Source organism: Eremothecium cymbalariae, chromosome 3 (genome assembly GCF_000235365.1).
Source record: "Eremothecium cymbalariae DBVPG#7215 chromosome 3, complete sequence".
Lineage (NCBI taxonomy): Eukaryota > Fungi > Ascomycota > Saccharomycetes > Saccharomycetales > Saccharomycetaceae > Eremothecium > Eremothecium cymbalariae.
The window spans coordinates 888,767-904,845 of NC_016451.1; the positions used below are offsets into that span (position 1 = coordinate 888,767).

General features: G+C 38.8%; 11 protein-coding genes across 11 annotated transcripts; 7 read left to right on the forward strand and 4 right to left on the reverse strand.

The window, feature by feature from the left end:
• Positions 1 to 1,085: 1,085 nt before the first annotated feature.
• Positions 1,086 to 2,108, forward strand: VID24 (glucose-induced degradation complex subunit VID24; the record flags this gene model as incomplete). The annotated part of the gene is made up of 1 exon (XM_003645726.1): positions 1,086 to 2,108. The coding sequence occupies one exon, from the start codon at positions 1,086 to 1,088 to the stop codon at positions 2,106 to 2,108; it is 1,023 nt and encodes a 340-aa protein (XP_003645774.1).
• A 688-nt stretch (positions 2,109 to 2,796) lies between these two features.
• Ecym_3475 (uncharacterized protein) lies at positions 2,797 to 3,230 on the forward strand (the record flags this gene model as incomplete). The annotated part of the gene is made up of 2 exons (XM_003645727.1): positions 2,797 to 2,841; positions 2,934 to 3,230. 2 exons carry the CDS (start codon positions 2,797 to 2,799, stop codon positions 3,228 to 3,230), a joined length of 342 nt encoding a protein of 113 aa, XP_003645775.1.
• Positions 3,231 to 3,669: 439 nt separating this feature from the next.
• JID1 (Jid1p) lies at positions 3,670 to 4,545 on the forward strand (the record flags this gene model as incomplete). The annotated part of the gene is made up of 1 exon (XM_003645728.1): positions 3,670 to 4,545. The coding sequence occupies one exon, from the start codon at positions 3,670 to 3,672 to the stop codon at positions 4,543 to 4,545; it is 876 nt and encodes a 291-aa protein (XP_003645776.1).
• A 394-nt stretch (positions 4,546 to 4,939) lies between these two features.
• On the forward strand, positions 4,940 to 5,707 carry ARO7 (chorismate mutase ARO7; the record flags this gene model as incomplete). Its single annotated transcript, XM_003645729.1, has 1 exon — positions 4,940 to 5,707. The coding sequence occupies one exon, from the start codon at positions 4,940 to 4,942 to the stop codon at positions 5,705 to 5,707; it is 768 nt and encodes a 255-aa protein (XP_003645777.1).
• A 277-nt stretch (positions 5,708 to 5,984) lies between these two features.
• BRR1 (Brr1p) lies at positions 5,985 to 6,956 on the reverse strand (the record flags this gene model as incomplete). Its single annotated transcript, XM_003645730.1, has 1 exon — positions 5,985 to 6,956. The coding sequence occupies one exon, from the start codon at positions 6,954 to 6,956 to the stop codon at positions 5,985 to 5,987; it is 972 nt and encodes a 323-aa protein (XP_003645778.1).
• A 124-nt stretch (positions 6,957 to 7,080) lies between these two features.
• On the forward strand, positions 7,081 to 7,314 carry Ecym_3479 (uncharacterized protein; the record flags this gene model as incomplete). The annotated part of the gene is made up of 1 exon (XM_003645731.1): positions 7,081 to 7,314. One exon carries the CDS (start codon positions 7,081 to 7,083, stop codon positions 7,312 to 7,314), a length of 234 nt encoding a protein of 77 aa, XP_003645779.1.
• A 105-nt stretch (positions 7,315 to 7,419) lies between these two features.
• TFB4 (TFIIH/NER complex subunit TFB4) lies at positions 7,420 to 8,445 on the reverse strand (the record flags this gene model as incomplete). Its single annotated transcript, XM_003645732.1, has 1 exon — positions 7,420 to 8,445. One exon carries the CDS (start codon positions 8,443 to 8,445, stop codon positions 7,420 to 7,422), a length of 1,026 nt encoding a protein of 341 aa, XP_003645780.1.
• Positions 8,446 to 8,677: 232 nt separating this feature from the next.
• Positions 8,678 to 10,192, reverse strand: SIF2 (Sif2p; the record flags this gene model as incomplete). Its single annotated transcript, XM_003645733.1, has 1 exon — positions 8,678 to 10,192. The coding sequence occupies one exon, from the start codon at positions 10,190 to 10,192 to the stop codon at positions 8,678 to 8,680; it is 1,515 nt and encodes a 504-aa protein (XP_003645781.1).
• Positions 10,193 to 10,629: 437 nt separating this feature from the next.
• EXO84 (exocyst subunit EXO84) lies at positions 10,630 to 12,729 on the forward strand (the record flags this gene model as incomplete). The annotated part of the gene is made up of 1 exon (XM_003645734.1): positions 10,630 to 12,729. The coding sequence occupies one exon, from the start codon at positions 10,630 to 10,632 to the stop codon at positions 12,727 to 12,729; it is 2,100 nt and encodes a 699-aa protein (XP_003645782.1).
• Positions 12,730 to 12,764: 35 nt separating this feature from the next.
• On the reverse strand, positions 12,765 to 14,831 carry Ecym_3483 (uncharacterized protein; the record flags this gene model as incomplete). Its single annotated transcript, XM_003645735.1, has 1 exon — positions 12,765 to 14,831. The coding sequence occupies one exon, from the start codon at positions 14,829 to 14,831 to the stop codon at positions 12,765 to 12,767; it is 2,067 nt and encodes a 688-aa protein (XP_003645783.1).
• A 282-nt stretch (positions 14,832 to 15,113) lies between these two features.
• Positions 15,114 to 15,983, forward strand: FES1 (Hsp70 nucleotide exchange factor FES1; the record flags this gene model as incomplete). Its single annotated transcript, XM_003645736.1, has 1 exon — positions 15,114 to 15,983. The coding sequence occupies one exon, from the start codon at positions 15,114 to 15,116 to the stop codon at positions 15,981 to 15,983; it is 870 nt and encodes a 289-aa protein (XP_003645784.1).
• Positions 15,984 to 16,079: the final 96 nt, after the last annotated feature.

Genomic DNA, 16,079 nt, shown 5'->3' on the forward strand with positions numbered 1-16,079 from the left:
TGCGGCACGCACGCCGCACTGCTGCTGGATGACTCTGAGCTGCAGACGCCGCCGAGGCGCGTCTGCAGGCTAAATATGCATATATATATATTACAAGGGTTGCGAAGACTCCCCACGCTGTCCATGCCCCGAGGGCAGGCGAGCGAAGGCGCACTGCAGTCGGTCAACTTAACACACGCACATGAACCGCAACGGTGAGCGTAAAAAACCACTTAAAAGGGGAAAGAAAAAAATGATATGGCGGCCCGGTGGTGTTGTGCGGCTGTGACTTCTTGATTCGGGTCCGGCGGGACGCAGCATAGTCAAAACGTCTGCGTCTGCGGGATTCTGAGGAAATAAAGTTCGGATAAATCCACACCGTAGACGAGGCCGTATGGCGGGCCGAAGACCCAATATTTACTTTACAGTTGTTATCGCAGTTAAACCTACGCAGCGATAGGGATAATGAGAAAACAATAGCACAACAATGGTAATTACAACAGTTTGGGATTTAGACATATAGGGAAGGAGAGAGATCACAAGGAAGGAGACACAGAAGGGGGACGGAGAAGAAACAGTTGAGAGAGAAGGAACGAGAACAGTGATAATACGGAAGAAAACATAAGAAAAAATAAAGATATTTATTTTGTTATGTGACTACTTGGTGTACTCCTTTGAAGGACAAAACCGAGGAAGAGGTCATTGAAGCAAGACAGACACACAAACAAACAAAAGCTCAGAGGATAATAATAATAAGGTTGTTTTGACGGCAGAAAAAGTTAGTTTTCTATTCTAATAATTTAGCGTTTTTTTGATTTTCTTTCTTCTGCGTGGCCATAGAGCGTGGTTTTTTGGTTTTTGGGATTCAGAAGGAAGGTTAAAAAAAGTTGGTTTTGGCTGTGTTTTTGGTTTAATTTTTTAGTACAAGAGATATATTAGGTTTTTATTACTATACTGTAAGACCAAGAAAATATATATTAGGGATTGAAAGATAGAATAACGATAGAAACACATTCAATAAAGAGAGAACAAGACGAAGACGGAGAGCGGGAGGCACACAGTGAGATAATAAAAAGAGATAATCAAAATAAAAACAGGAATCTGGGATGATCAACGAATCGTCAGTCGGTGGTCTGAAGAGGACTCAGCAGGAGGGAAGAGATGGGGAGTGGAAACGGAAGTTTGAGATAGAAGAGGAGCAAGAATACGGGGAGGATGAGAATGGGTGCGGGAAATGTGACATTTCTATGAGTAGTGGCAGGCTATTCAAATGCGTGAGTGGGGAGTCGTTGGCTTCTTCGTGGGGTTATGTTAGGGGAGCGAGTTTGGGTTCGGAATCGCCCGGTGGGAGGGTTGGCGAAGGGCGGTATGTGTATGGTGATAGCGCGGTTAGTCTACCCAAGAAGTATTTGGAACAGCAGCAATGTTTTGTGGGTGGTGCCAGCCGGGAGAGGGCTGCGGGAATGGCGTCAGATGTTGTGCTGCGGTCGCCGATAACTACTACAAACTGGCTTAAGCCGTTGATGGCTTTTCAAGGGTATCAGATATCAGGGTATAAAAAATATCAGGTGCACGTACTGTTACAGACGGTCGAGTTGCCAGCTATGCAGCACGCATCGATGTCGACAACCCCCCATGTGACGGGGTTCTTAACGATCAGGGGACTGACTAATCAGCACCCTGAGATTACAACATTTTTTGAATCATTTGCCGTTAATGGTACGATAGGGTTTTTGTCTAGCAGCATTCCACAGGAGTTAGCGGATTACAAGTCTAGTGATAAAGTGGACTTGGAGCATTGGCTAAACTTTCCGAGTTTCAAAGAGCTCTGTATGAAAAACGACAGTTCGACCATGTCCGATATTATGGAAGGTACTTATACCCACAGTGACTATCTTTCGCAGCGCTATGTTTTTATGCGTTGGAAAGAAAAATTCCTTGTTCCGGATGACGAAGTAGGTAACGTTGAAGGTGCTTCGTACGATGGCTACTACTATATTGTTCACGACCAAATTAAAGGTAACATTCTGGGTTTTTACTACCATAAGGATGCTGAGAAGTTCCAACAACTAGAACTTACCCCTGTATATCAGGAGCGCCAAAGCGTCTGTGCTTTTGAATTTGCCTGAATATCCGCTCCCTCACCACCACCACCACCACCACCACCACCTCGTGGGCCGTGTCCTCGTTTTCCCGCTTATTTTTTGTAAAGGTTTTTGGTCTAAGCATACATACGTATACCCGGAGTCCACCCGCCACCCCTGTTTTCTGTTTCTGATTCCTGCTTCCCTGGAAACTGGCAATATAATAAGAGACTTCTTCTTCATTTTGTGATGCAACTCCCCGTGCTAAGGCCGCAGGGCTTCTAATAAAATATCACACGCCGTATATTGTATACACGTCTTTTTAAGCAGATAACAAGAGAAACAAAACAGAATGCATAAAAAATGCAAAAATTATTCGAGAGAACAGACATGGAGTGTTCCTTCTCATCAAATTTGTATTTATTTATAAATATAATCCTATAATGCTACTACTCTTTCGAATACCAACCCATTACACCTGTTGATGGCGTCCATATTACTAATTTAATCCATAACTACAGAAATACAAAGTCCGTCCACGGTGACTTATGCTGCATGATAGGTCTTCCTGCAGCATTAAGAAAATCAAACCGAAAAATAAAAAAACTCCAGCTAATTCCATGAGAACCATTCCTTATCAAACGAAACAAATCTCAACACGAGACGTATTTGGACACTTCGGGGTTTAATTGGGTGACATCGATTTCTTTCTGATCAAAAGTTCTCCTTCGTAATGACATTGCACAATGTGAAACGACAGGATCTGGCTGTCGGGTATGTTTTCCTACTTTTTGAATGCGACTTCGCTCGTACTTTCCCCCCCCCCCCATATAGGCTTAATTCTAACTGTTTTGGATTCATAACTATAGCTATAAGCATATTCCCGCTCCTGATACAACCTATAGTTCGAGCCAAGGCCTGCTCTCACAGTCAATGCCAATGTTAGCTCTATTTTTGAGAAACAAGTTTCTCGCATGGTTCTCGGTGGTTACTGCGTGGCATTCCTTTCTAACTAGTGATCCCAATGCATCGTCGTCGGCTACCTCTAGTGGTGATCTCGGTCCAGTTATGAAAATCGTCATGGGATTGATGTCTGTGGTGGTTTGTTATATGGGATTGGTGTTTCCCCAAACTGTGCCTGCATCGCCTGCAATGAAGACGGACTAAACAGGCTAAACACCCTAGGTTATGGGTATGTATGTGTGTCTACCAAGAAAAGTGATAAAAACAAGGTATTCAAGGTTCGGCCGGCACACACTTATATCATAGTGCAAGTTCTGTAAGTATTTATCTATGTATCCCGAAAGTAAACGCAAAACAACGTTCTTTTTGTTTCGGTTTTTGGTCTGGTTTGGCTGTAAGTATTTGAAAAATCGCTATTGATATACCGATGATCGATCTACCTTGCGTGTATACATATCATGAACTCCGTTTCTCTGGGTAATCTGTTGGGTATGTTTTTTAATCTTGTGGACTGCTTTTCACTCTTAAAACCATAAAACTAAACTACACCCAGAAACCTACACAACACCTACCATACAAACATTCTACACATGTTGACTACCTCAAAACAGATCAAGTAAAGAAAAGATTATAACGAGACCGTATGTGGTATCTAAGGGTTTCTCCTCTTTACAACCACGAGGTGACATTATTATTAAGTAACCGATGGAGGATATCCCATACTTGGCCTGGCTGTCGAAACTATGCTATCACTGAAATGAATGTCCCTCCTCCGTGTGATAGGGAGGGCCACCGTTGGCCTACTTCTGAATATCCCTCGCCATATGAAGTGTTAGGTCTGCAAAAAGGTTTAATAAGTTTTGATAAATTAAAGAAACAGTATCATAGGTTGGCCAAGTTGTATCACCCCGATATCTCAGAAAATGTTGTGATATTTAGCAAGTCGCAGGGAACATCGGCAGGGAAAGTTCCCTCTTCCCAGTTAATACCACTAGACAAGAATGAGAAGCTCTATCGTTTTAAGTTAATAAATGAGGCTTATGCGTTGCTATCAGACCGTTCTCGTAAAGAAATGTATGATGTGTATAAAACCGGTTGGGAATATGGTCCCAAAAGGCCACCTATGACTATGACGCATCAAACTTACCATGGCAATCCTACCTACTACAATGCAGGCACGTGGCAAGATTTTTCAGATCAAAGTAACAATGAACCTGCACCAAAAATTTCTCCTTGGTCTGTGCTGCTTTGGATTGGTGCACTTGCTATCTGTATAGAGGCAACGGCATTTTTGAGCAAGCTTGAAGATGGCTTACACAAGCGGTATTTCACCCAAGACGAAACAGAACGCGATTTGGCCCTTGCACAGCTTAACTATGGCCTAAATACTGACAAATGGTCTCGCTTACGGCGATTTCTCTGGTTCAGAACCTGGGGTTTATACAGGGACCAAGCAGATTTGGACCGCCAGGCCGTGGAGAACGAAAAACTTTTAAAAAAACTACAGGAAAAGACTTGAACGATGTTCAAACGTTCTGTATTTCATTTCTCTAGCGACATTTGGAATTGTAATGACATCAATTATTGTCGCCATATAGGTATCCTCATTTGTGTTCTATATACTATACTTAATATGTCTATCTTTGCGCTCCCCCCTCAACCATCCTTTTCACAATTCGAGACGAATATTTTATTATTTCCATTGAAGTTCATGACTCATAGTCGGAATATCAACAAACCGTTTTGAAGCCAAACTAAAAAGTTGCGTCATTTTTGTGAAGCTTAAGAAACACGTTGGTTTATATTTATATAACTTCACGACGTTTCAGTAAAACCGATCCCTCCAGTCTTCCTCACAAGTTGGTGGATGAAATCAAGAATTTTAAAACTTGCATCCCAACAATATATCATAGATGGATTTTCTTAAGCCAGAAACAGTTTTAAACTTAGATAACATTAGGCGTGAACTAATTCGAATGGAGGATACCATTATCTTCAACTTCATCGAAAGATCGTACTTTCCAACATGTCCAGCCGTATATACAGCGAAACATAAGGCTGTGCCCATTCCGGGATTTCAAGGTTCGTTTTTGGACTGGGCGCTTTTGCATATGGAGTTAGTGCACTCGCAATTAAGAAGGTTTGAATCCCCAGATCAGACACCGTTCTTTCCGGGGGAGATCCTCAAGCCCATTCTACCGCCTATAGACTACCCTCAAATTTTGGGTGATTATGCAAATGGTGTGAATTACAATGAGACAATCAAGGCAAACTATATCGAGAAGATAGTTCCTTTACTCTCGAAAACGGATGGCGATAGTTTTGAGAACTTGGGGTCTGTGGCGATGTGTGACCTTGATTGTTTGCAGGCTTTAAGCAGAAGGATTCATTTTGGTAAGTTCGTTGCTGAGGCGAAATTTCGAGCTAACAAAGAGAAATACACACAATTGATCATAGATAGAGACATTAAAGGAATTGTAGCTACTATAACCAATAATGCAGTGGAGCAGGCTATCTTGAACAGGTTGAAACTAAAAGCAGAAGTTTATGGTGTTGATCCGTCTGATAAGAATGGTGATAAAAAAGTGACACCAGAGTATTTGGTGCGGATTTATAAGGAATTCGTTATCCCGTTGACAAAGGAAGTAGAAGTTGACTATTTATTGCGAAGACTTGGCTGAGGTCCGGTTAATATCCTTAGTACATATAAGCTTTTTAAAAATTGGCAATTAATAAAAAGAGGATAAATATATATATTTATATCGTTTAAAAGACATTCAAAAGAATAAATTTGCAGACGATATGTAAAGGAATTGAGTTCCTGAAATAGATAATTCCGGCGATTCATTTGTGTATCATTGGAGAAGACCTTGGTTAACTGCAGTTACAGAAGATGAAAGATGCTTACCTACCTACCATTCCGTAGGTGAATTCCCAGGTCATTAATACCTTTAAAGTTCAGTATCGTAGAAGGTCTCTCTGCCCGTATATTACACTAACAACAACTAATACTAAGTGCACAGATGTCATTTGAGCAGTTGGCAGTTCTTCATGTAACATCTCAGAGGGGAACTCGAGTAGGGGAGCATTACTATTTTTATTCACAACAAATTCCCTGGCTTTCTTAGCTAATGACCTTACTTTGGACACCCCACTCGCCGTTAAATGATCAGGTAAGTGTAGAAGCAAATAAAACAGCCATTGAGAATAGTCAACAGCATTAGAGGATTGGAGTTCAACGGTTAGATTTTCGTCCATGTAGCGTACTAGTTCAAACAACTGTTGTGAGCTCATCCTATGGAAAAATTCGTGGGTAGGTTCATTTAATGGGATATGGACCCTCCAAGCTTTATCTCGAGTAGGAATGGGAATTACAGAATTTATTTTAAGTTTTAGATTTTCTAAACTGGCAAAATTGCGTCTTGTGAGCCTTAGGATAAGCTTTTGAGCCCACTTTTCATCGAGTTCAAGGGAATCTATTTCTTTTACTGGTTTTACATCTTTAAGAAGTTCAGCTAGATTTTTCATTTCATCACCACTATCATTTTTGGAATCAATATATTGTTTTAAACTGAATAAAAGGAACTCCAAAGTTTCTTTATTGTAGCCTTGAGACGGTTCACTTGAACTTTGGGCATAATGTCGTAAAGATTTGAACCACTCAATTGCCTCATCCACATCAAATGGTAATTCTATAGCCCTATCTGACAATTCTGAGTCGATTAAATTCGGCACATCATCTTCATAGCTGATTTCAACCCTCTTCCTACCAGCTGCAACTTGTCTGGAATTTGTTGCATTAGTGCGTAATGCTTCGTTCCTTACAAACTCCAAATATTTCACTACATCAGGGTTAACTTCTTCGCCACTGCAATCAAATGACCTAGACTGGCCAAATATTGGGTCTAATGGGCCACTTGTATGGCTCATTACTTTGTTTTCCTAAAGCGCTGCAAGGTTACATAAAGTCTCAATGATTGTAAAGTTCATGAAATAAATTCACCGTATACTTATTCCTAACACTACAGAAAACTTAATACAAAAATGATTAAACATGGTAAAAAGGAAAAGAGATGACGATTGTAACATATCACCTGCTATTAATCTTCCAGAAAATCATATAATCTGCAATGATCCGCCATGTAACGGATTGCTAATTGAAGTCCATCTCTATCCATCTCATGTCGAACAGCATCACGATAATATTTGCATTAAATGTGGTAAAAATTTACCTACCCAAAGGTTGTTGGAGAGACATCAAGATGAAGTTCACAACCCTTTCAAATAATCTTCCACAGTAGATTGTTCCAACCACCATTAAAAGGCCTTTCGATCATAATCCATCACGTGAAAGTTAGCCTGAATATTATATACTCATTGCATAAACAGATTTTTACTTAACAATTTTCTGCTTCCTTTTCTTTACTAAGCCAGGTATTACTGGCTTTCGTTTCAATTTAGCTACTACCTTCTCATCAAATTCTGCATCACAAGCAGGACATTTGTTTTCTGGTGGTATAATTGAGAGTACGCAGAGACAAACACTGCAAACGAATCCTATAGCGACAACCGTCCCAGTTAAATAGCACGAAGTTCTAAAATCTACTGCACTTTGGTTTGGCTTCACGATCCACTGTCTCAATGATGGGTCGATAAACATAGCCGTCGACAAATATTGGATTAAACCTTCGGTATTCTCAACGTGTAAGTAATTACCATTTGTAGCATCAGTAGCTTGTTGCAGAAATGTTGATTCTTCCGTTCCCCCAATCTTCACAACATCAATGGAACATCTCATTTTAGTTGCAGAGAAGATACAGTTCATAATTGGGATATACTGGAATATTTCATCTTTACCTGCGTTACTGCCGCATGTAATAACTAATAAACGTGACTTCAAACTTGTACTTTCGTTTTCTTTTACTATTCTGTTAATATATGTCAACCCAGCGGACATTGCTCCCGATAATGTACTCTTGATGGGTTGTATCTTGGAATTCTCTTGATCATTAATCTCCTGTATAAAAAGTTTGTAGAGTTCTTCTACCACTGTTTCATCTACATTTCGGAATCCTCTGTACATATCTCTATTGATGATCGACTTGTCTTCATGTAACGTTTTCTTCTCAGACATATCTTCTAACTCATCAGCGGGAGGATATAGGTATTTAATACCTCTAGAATATGCAGCAATAACTGAAACTTGATTGCTATTGTTAAATGATAGATGAGCATTTAAAAATATTATGATAGATTTCAGGGCTTGTAATAGCTGCCCTTCCTGGCCCACCTCCTTATCCAAGTCTGCCCACAATTTTGGATTTGTATCTATTACAAGAGTAAGCAACGACGGAGTATCCTCTACTAGCTGAGGCTTGCTCTTGTTAACCTGGAATGTACTTTCTGCAATGGCGTCCATCACAGTAAAATTACCTTAAGGAAATGCTCTATGTATGGTTTTATTCCAAGTTGTACCGAATGTGATTCGCTTTAACGCTAACGAAATTTTGCTTATTAGGTTAATTTTATTTACGACTAAAGTTCAGCTAATGACAGACAGACAGAGAAATAAAATAAATATTAACATTACACAATATTTGGCCAATTACTAGGTAAATATGAACATATATAAACAATTAATAGAAGTTAAATCATACCAAAGATATCATAGCTACATCACCCAGTGAATATGAGACACTTAGCCTTTTACTATCTTGGCTCCAAGCAATATGCACTACATAGCTACCTTCCTTATTTGATTGGTAATCGCCTATTACAGGGATAGAAATTGAATTAGAAACTGTATTGGCACTCATTCCATGGCCTTTTAAACTATTTAGTAGCTTCTTAATATCATAAACTGTCACTTCACCATCCATTGTACCTGTAGCGAATTTAAGTTTATCAGGCGACAAAGATCCAGTAAAATTGGGTAGACCGTCTACAGTAGCTGTTGCAATTGGAGAACTGAATTTTATTGACCACACAGAGATTGATCCATCCATTGAAGTAGATATAATCGTATCCTCGTTAATCCACTGTGCGGATGTGATAGACTGGGTATGGCCATAGAAAGTATTAGATGGATTAATATTCCCGCCCCTCCAAATACGCAGCGTATAGTCATCAGAAGCACTTAATAATAGCTGGTTTTCTGAATTATAAGACAAGGTAGTCAACGTTTGGGTATGTCCTAATAGTTTCCCAATTGGCTTGCTTACGCCGATATTAAAAATTAATATAGAACCATGTAGCCCTGGAATGGCAAATTTATCCTGATCTATCCATGTAATATCGACGCCAAGCGATTCGGTACTACCCGGTTCTCTGAAATTGAAATGCTGTAACGCAGTACCAGATAACGCATTCCATACTATAGTCACGTTTTCTACATCACAGGTCAGTACATGAGTCTGATCAATATTCCATTTTATACACACCACTGGAGCCTTATGATGACTAAGGATGTTTTGCAGCTTTCCTTCCATGGACCAAAGCCTCAATTCTCCATTTTCTACACCGGTTAATAAGCTTTCTCCGTTCGGTGACCATTCGAGGCACGTTACTTCGTTTTGCTTTTCAGATACATTAGGATGAACAAGCGAGTATGTATCTTTGATAGTCCACTTGTCTTCAAATTCCTCAAAGTATATTATTGATGCTTGTGAATCTCTATGACCACAAGCAAATACCGTCCCAAATTTTGGATTCCACTGCGATACATAACCTGCAGGAAAAGTATACAGGCACTGTAAAGTCTTGATAAATGAATCATCACTGTCCTTCCCAATCCCTTCATCCTTAATTTGTATATCAGGCTCTTTTTCTTCTTCATGCTTCAATGCAAACCTCCCTCTTGCAACTAGTTCTGGAAATCTTTGTTTATCCACCTCTAAAGCCTGTACTAAATTAAAATCCTTCTCATAATGGCTTGGATCTACAGGCATTACATTACCATCATATCGAACTAAAAGCTCGCTTTCAGTATACAGAATGCCCTTCTGAACAAAATTAACCAGAGTGCCTATAGGTATATGTTCTTTATACTTTTCATCAAACTCCAACACACGAGTTTCCTCCTGCATTGATAGTGCGCTAACTTCATGACCAGACTCTTGAAGATACCTCCAGATAAGGTAGTTGAGTTCCTCACTGGTTAGCGACATTTCATTAACTTGTATGCTGTATGATTGGTTGATTATGTATATAGTACACTGCTCGATGTTGCTGGAAGGCTATTGAAATTTATTAATGTTCGAGTGCCGGTTTAACCTAATATCCATAGCAATTAATAATGATGCACCAAAGTAACACCTTAATGCCAAGCACACACTTTATAGAACCTGGTAGACCCTATATGGCCTGAATATTCTTCAAATATGCCATCTTAGGAGATTTCTAACTTTGTAATTGAAAATATATAGATGCACGTGACTCTGTGTTAAGTTAGTATACTTTTAATTTAAAAAGTCCAAATAAATCTACAATATACGGGTTCCAAGCATACAAGGGAACGGTAGCTTCATCTACCCTCAGAAATAAGGAAGATCTAAGCCATTTTTTAATTTTGATCGAGAGTATTCAATAATTTGTTCTATTCAAAATGGTAGACTTTTCTTTAAGGAAGGCTAGAAACAATTGGAATAAATTATCATCTCCTGGAAGGACAAAACAACAAGATCCCCCTAAGCAACTAAAATCCAATGCCTATGAAGATTTTGCTGCTGTTCCCAGAGATTCGTTAAAACTTCCAGAAATTGGGGTCAAAGATCGTAGGAAAGTTGGTACTTCTATGCAAAGAAGGCTGTCTGTGCATAATGCGAAATATGTTCCTCCTACAATTGATTTCTCTAACGCCCCAGCGTTACCAACAGGTGAGTTCCCTTTGAGAGATAATTCTTTGCTTCCACCTGAGCTTATAAAACCAAACCAGAAGAGGATGCCATTAGATATATACGAAGGTCGGTCATTACGTGATATTTTAAGTGATCCAAAGTTTCTGGCTAAAAGATTTGTTCATGAGAAGTTAGGCGATGCTACTGCGTTAGAGGTTGACCAATTTTCTTCTAATTTAAATGATTTATCTTTAGAAATTGAGGAAGAAATTAAAACCAATATTAACAAGTCATATAATGAAATTATGATTGTAAATATGGAACTAGGTGTTGCTTGTACTGAGTTAGATGAATTGAGATCCAAAGTTAAACAATTACAGGTGGTGATGGATCAGTTTACTTCTATGGCAGAAAAGAGGTTGCAGTTAGAGAAAGAACAGTTTCGGAATAGTGCAAGCTCGATACTTACTACCAAGTCGTCATCTACTACATCATCACTTCTTCCTCCTGTAAAGTCAACGAATAATAATAAGGACAGGACAAGTGTTTATATGTTAGAAAAAATGTGGACCACAGAATTGAGCAGTCTCTTCAAGTCAGTTGAGGGCGCCCAAAAGTATATTTCTCGAGATTCAGGAAGGCATATCTTAATGGAATCCAGTCATTGGGTAGAGATTAATATTGCTACCTTAAAACCTATGCATAATGTTCACATTTTTATTTTAAATGATATGATACTTGTTGCGGCTAATCGGCAAGAAAAGAATAATGAGTTGGTTGCAGATCAATGCTGTTTTTTGAGGGACCTATCTGTGAATGAAGAACAAAATTACACGTTATCATTTCAATTTGGAAATAAAAACCATTTTCTGTACAGGTCTAGAACAGCTGCTGAATATGAAAAACTCCTCAGTGAACTAAAGGCCGCTAAAGATGAATTGAGGGATATTTATGAGGCAGAGGAAGACAATGCACGAAAGTTAAGGAACTCGTTCACTTATTTACAATCAACTCAACAATCCCCCGTTAGAGATGTAAGCAGTCCAGCGAAGGGACACAGTCGGCAAAGATCCCTTGGTACTGTACATACAACACCAGATCGTAGCCAAATGCATCAAGAAAGCTTATTACAAAATATTAGCCTGTCGATGCATGCTCGATCCAGGTCTGGAGATGTAAACCAAGCTACGATTAAATTAAAATTGGCAGACGAAGAGTTAGAAGAACTAAACGTTCCTGTTACTAGAATGAATTTTGAATATGCTATAAGAAAACTCCGCTCAATTGAGAGTATACTGAATGGAATAGTAGCTGGAACTGAAGAAGAGGTTATGCTATTAGATTTGTTGAAAATGAAGTGTAATCAAAACAGGAATACGATCACACAGAAATTAACCCATGTTATTAATACAGAGCACTTAGATGCTGAAAAGCTCGAAAAAAGTGCAAAATCTTTAATTTCTTTGGGTATGCCAGTGGACGCATTGCAATTATTTTTAAATAACAGATCCAATTTAATTCAGGACTTAGTTTTACAGGTTGGAGTACATGATAATTCTAATTCGTATATTACTCAAGTTGCAGTGATTAGGTTCCAGACTATAAAAAAAGTTGCAATCCAGTTTCAAAGACTCTTTGAGGGTGAAACCGCTAAATATTCATCAGTTCTGGTGAGCTGGTGTAATGATGAGGTTGACAAGCATTTTAATTTGATGAAAAAACAGCTAATAAACGATGATCAGTTAACACCTCAAGCAATCAAAATCTCCAGGAAACAAATCGATGAGTTGAAAACTGTCGGGATGGATTTTGTGTATAAACTGGATGATTTTTTAAAGGTACATAGTAACAAAATTCACTACAAATGAGGTTACATTTTTGAAAGACAAACCGATATATTATTTCATTCCTCTGCTTCTGTAACTGCATTTTCTGCTAACCACGAATGGAGAGTCTCAAGATCATTAGCAGAGGATTCGTACGCCGCTTTATATACCCATTCTATGGAGTATTTTCCGGGCTGTGTGTCATAGAATATATCTCCTAGCAGTTTGCGTTTCGTATTGGATTCATCCACACATAATCGAAATTCATCTCGGTTTAGTAAATCTTCATTGACGTGATTTATTAGTGCTTTCATGTCCGGAAACGATATTAAACCAGAAGATTTGCATTCGGGATTTTTGCAAAAGGAAAACCCACAGCCACGACTTAGCTGTATCACGTACCTCCGTTCTATTCTCGATTTGAATTTACGGCCATTTTTGTCATCGTCAGTTGAGTAGAATGGCCCAAAGCATGCATCACATAGATTATATAGGTTGTTGAATGATGGTCCCACCCGACTGCAGTTTTCATTGGAGCACTTTCTAAGTACTGTCGACCTGGCCTTGACCTTACGATCCAGAGCATGTAAACTTAAATGGGATGCGATTTCTAATTTTCTAATAGATCTTCCGCATTTTTCACAATCAATTGTTTTAGTACCACAGCGATATTCATGACCAGATAGATTAAAATACTTTGATTCAATGTTGCTTTCACCACGAGGAACGATCAAATGACAAAACTGACAATAGTGGAGGCCCTTAGGACAGGAAGAACTTCTGTGTCGACTAAGTTCTACCAAATTTGGAAATTTCTCATCACAATCTGTACAGGTTGCAGATTCATGAAACCAATTCAAATGACTTTGGTAACTAATATCTGTGTCACCATGTGAACCACAAGATGGAAAACTACAATGCCAATGCTGTTCTGGAATCTTCTTGCAAAGAAGGTACTTTTTGTTACATATTGTGCATATTTTTGTCGATCTTTGGCAATGTAGTTCATGTAATAAATACGCATCTTTTAAAATTCCCTTTTTACAGGATTGGCAAACAATTAAATTTTCATCTACAATAGACTTCTTCGAGTCTGCAAGATCATCAGTAACAACTATGAAAGAATATGATGATAAACTCGGTTTGGAAAGATAAAAAGGCAAAATATACGAAGTATCTGCATTGGTTAAACTGATCTTAGAACCAGAATTGATTCCTTCTTTAGACTCCATACTAGCTGAAAGCAATGTGGTACTTGTGAAACACTCCTTTCTGACTAGGTCATTTGGAGAAGTCATTAATTGAAATGATTCGTCCATATCATTGCTTAAAATCTCTATCCTCACTTGACCATCATTCCTGACTCTATAAATAACTTTCTGACCAGGTTGCACAGAAATTGGTTCATTTAATGAAGCATCTATAACCTGAAGTTCCTGCAAATCTTCATCCATAAAAATACTGGTCCCTTCAATCCCTCGTGCATCAACAGGTACTTCAAACGAGCCGATAATGTTTAAATCCAAGTCTGTATTGACAACACAGACTATCTTTGCAGGCTCTAAGCGGTGGATTTTAAACTTATAAATTTCCTTTGCTACTCGTCCATTCTCCTCTCCCGATACTAGCATATATTCACCATCCACAACAGACGTTAAAGTGTTGTTCCATCGAGCTTCCAAGAAGGAGCGGACATGTAACTCATCGAAAAAGAACTTCCTAGTAATAGAATTATCTACTGTCGAATCCATATATTTGGCTGGATCATTTATCAGATTCTCCCACTTTATAGCCCCTAGAGGTTCCAATTCTATAGAAGTCCCATTGGGTAATTCTCTTAACAACTTGTAGTCCATAACGGTGCAATCCACATTATCTAAAATCCCCAATTTGTACGCAACTAACCATGGTACCACAATTTCATTAATATCTAACAAACTGAACTCTCTTACACCAACAACAGCTGACCCCAAACGTTCCCCGTCCTCTTTCCGGAAGACGTCTATTGCTAATGTCAACGGTTTTGACTCATCGAAAACATCATGTGACCCTGACCCTATAAGCTCTTCCAATATCTGCTGCGGGAGTATTACTTTGTCACTCAAAGGATTCTTAGTATAATCAACTTTAATACATTCAAACATCATTGATTATTCACCCTCAACTTGTCTCCATCTATGTATAATGAACATGTACATGTACTGAACATGAATCACTAAAATTGCCGTTTCGCATGTTGTCGAATATAATGAACGTTTTTCATAAGCACTGTTCTTTAAATTTCTAGAAGGCCTTTCTAGACGAACGCTTTTACCAAAGTGAAGACGAGTTCAACATTTAAAACATCATAAAAGGATAATCTAGCTCATCGTATAGCTCCTTAGAAAATCTGGAGATAGCTTTTATTTATAATCGAGAAAGACGATATGGAAAAGTTACTACATTGGTCTATTGCGAACGCGCAAGGTGATGACGAGGCTATTGCTAAGGCAGGACAACCAGACCCAAAATTATTGCAACAATTGTTTGGTGGTGGACCAGATGAACCTACATTGATGAAGCAGGCCATTGCAGTGATTATGAATCCCGAGGCAGAGTTAGATAATAAGCTAATTGCTTTCGATAATTTCGAGATGTTGATTGAAAATTTGGATAACGCTAACAATATTGAAAACTTGAAGCTGTGGGGGCCATTGATTGAAATTTTGGATAGCCCAGAGGAAGAGCTGCGTGTTGCATCTTTGTCTGTTATTGGTACAGCTGTCCAGAATAATTCGAAATCACAGGAGAGCTTTGTGAAGAATGAAGGTGGATTGGAAAAGGTTATTGGGTTGGCTAAAGATACAACACAAAGCAGCCAGGTCAGAACCAAAAGTTTCTATGCTCTATCTAGCTTGGTGAGACACAATAGTACAGTTTGTGAACTTGTTGTTCAGAATGAGGGCCTTGACTTAATTAAACCGGTGCTAAACGATTCATCACTTTCAGAAAAGTTGAAGTTGCGAGTCCTTGCGTTTTTGGCTGCGATCCTGACTACAGTTAATATTGAGCAGAGCTTTTTGGATTCACTAAGGAAAGACAAATTAATTGAGTCTTCGATAGACTTTTTGGACCCAAGTGTTAATATATATTTAATAGATAGGGCATTAAACTTTCTGGCGATACTAAGTCAATCTCATGTTAAGTTTGAAAAGTCTGAAATTACGAAGTTACAGTCGTCCTTTAAGAAGTTGGAAGCGTTAAAGAATCGCCTGAACGAAGAAGATTATGAAACTGTGAGACAAATATTAGAATAGCGGTGTTTAATTATTGTTAAAAACTGAGCATGATTAATTAACAAAGGTGTTCATTGCAGGGTGTTCCTTAAGCTTCAGCTCATCGTGAGACCCTCT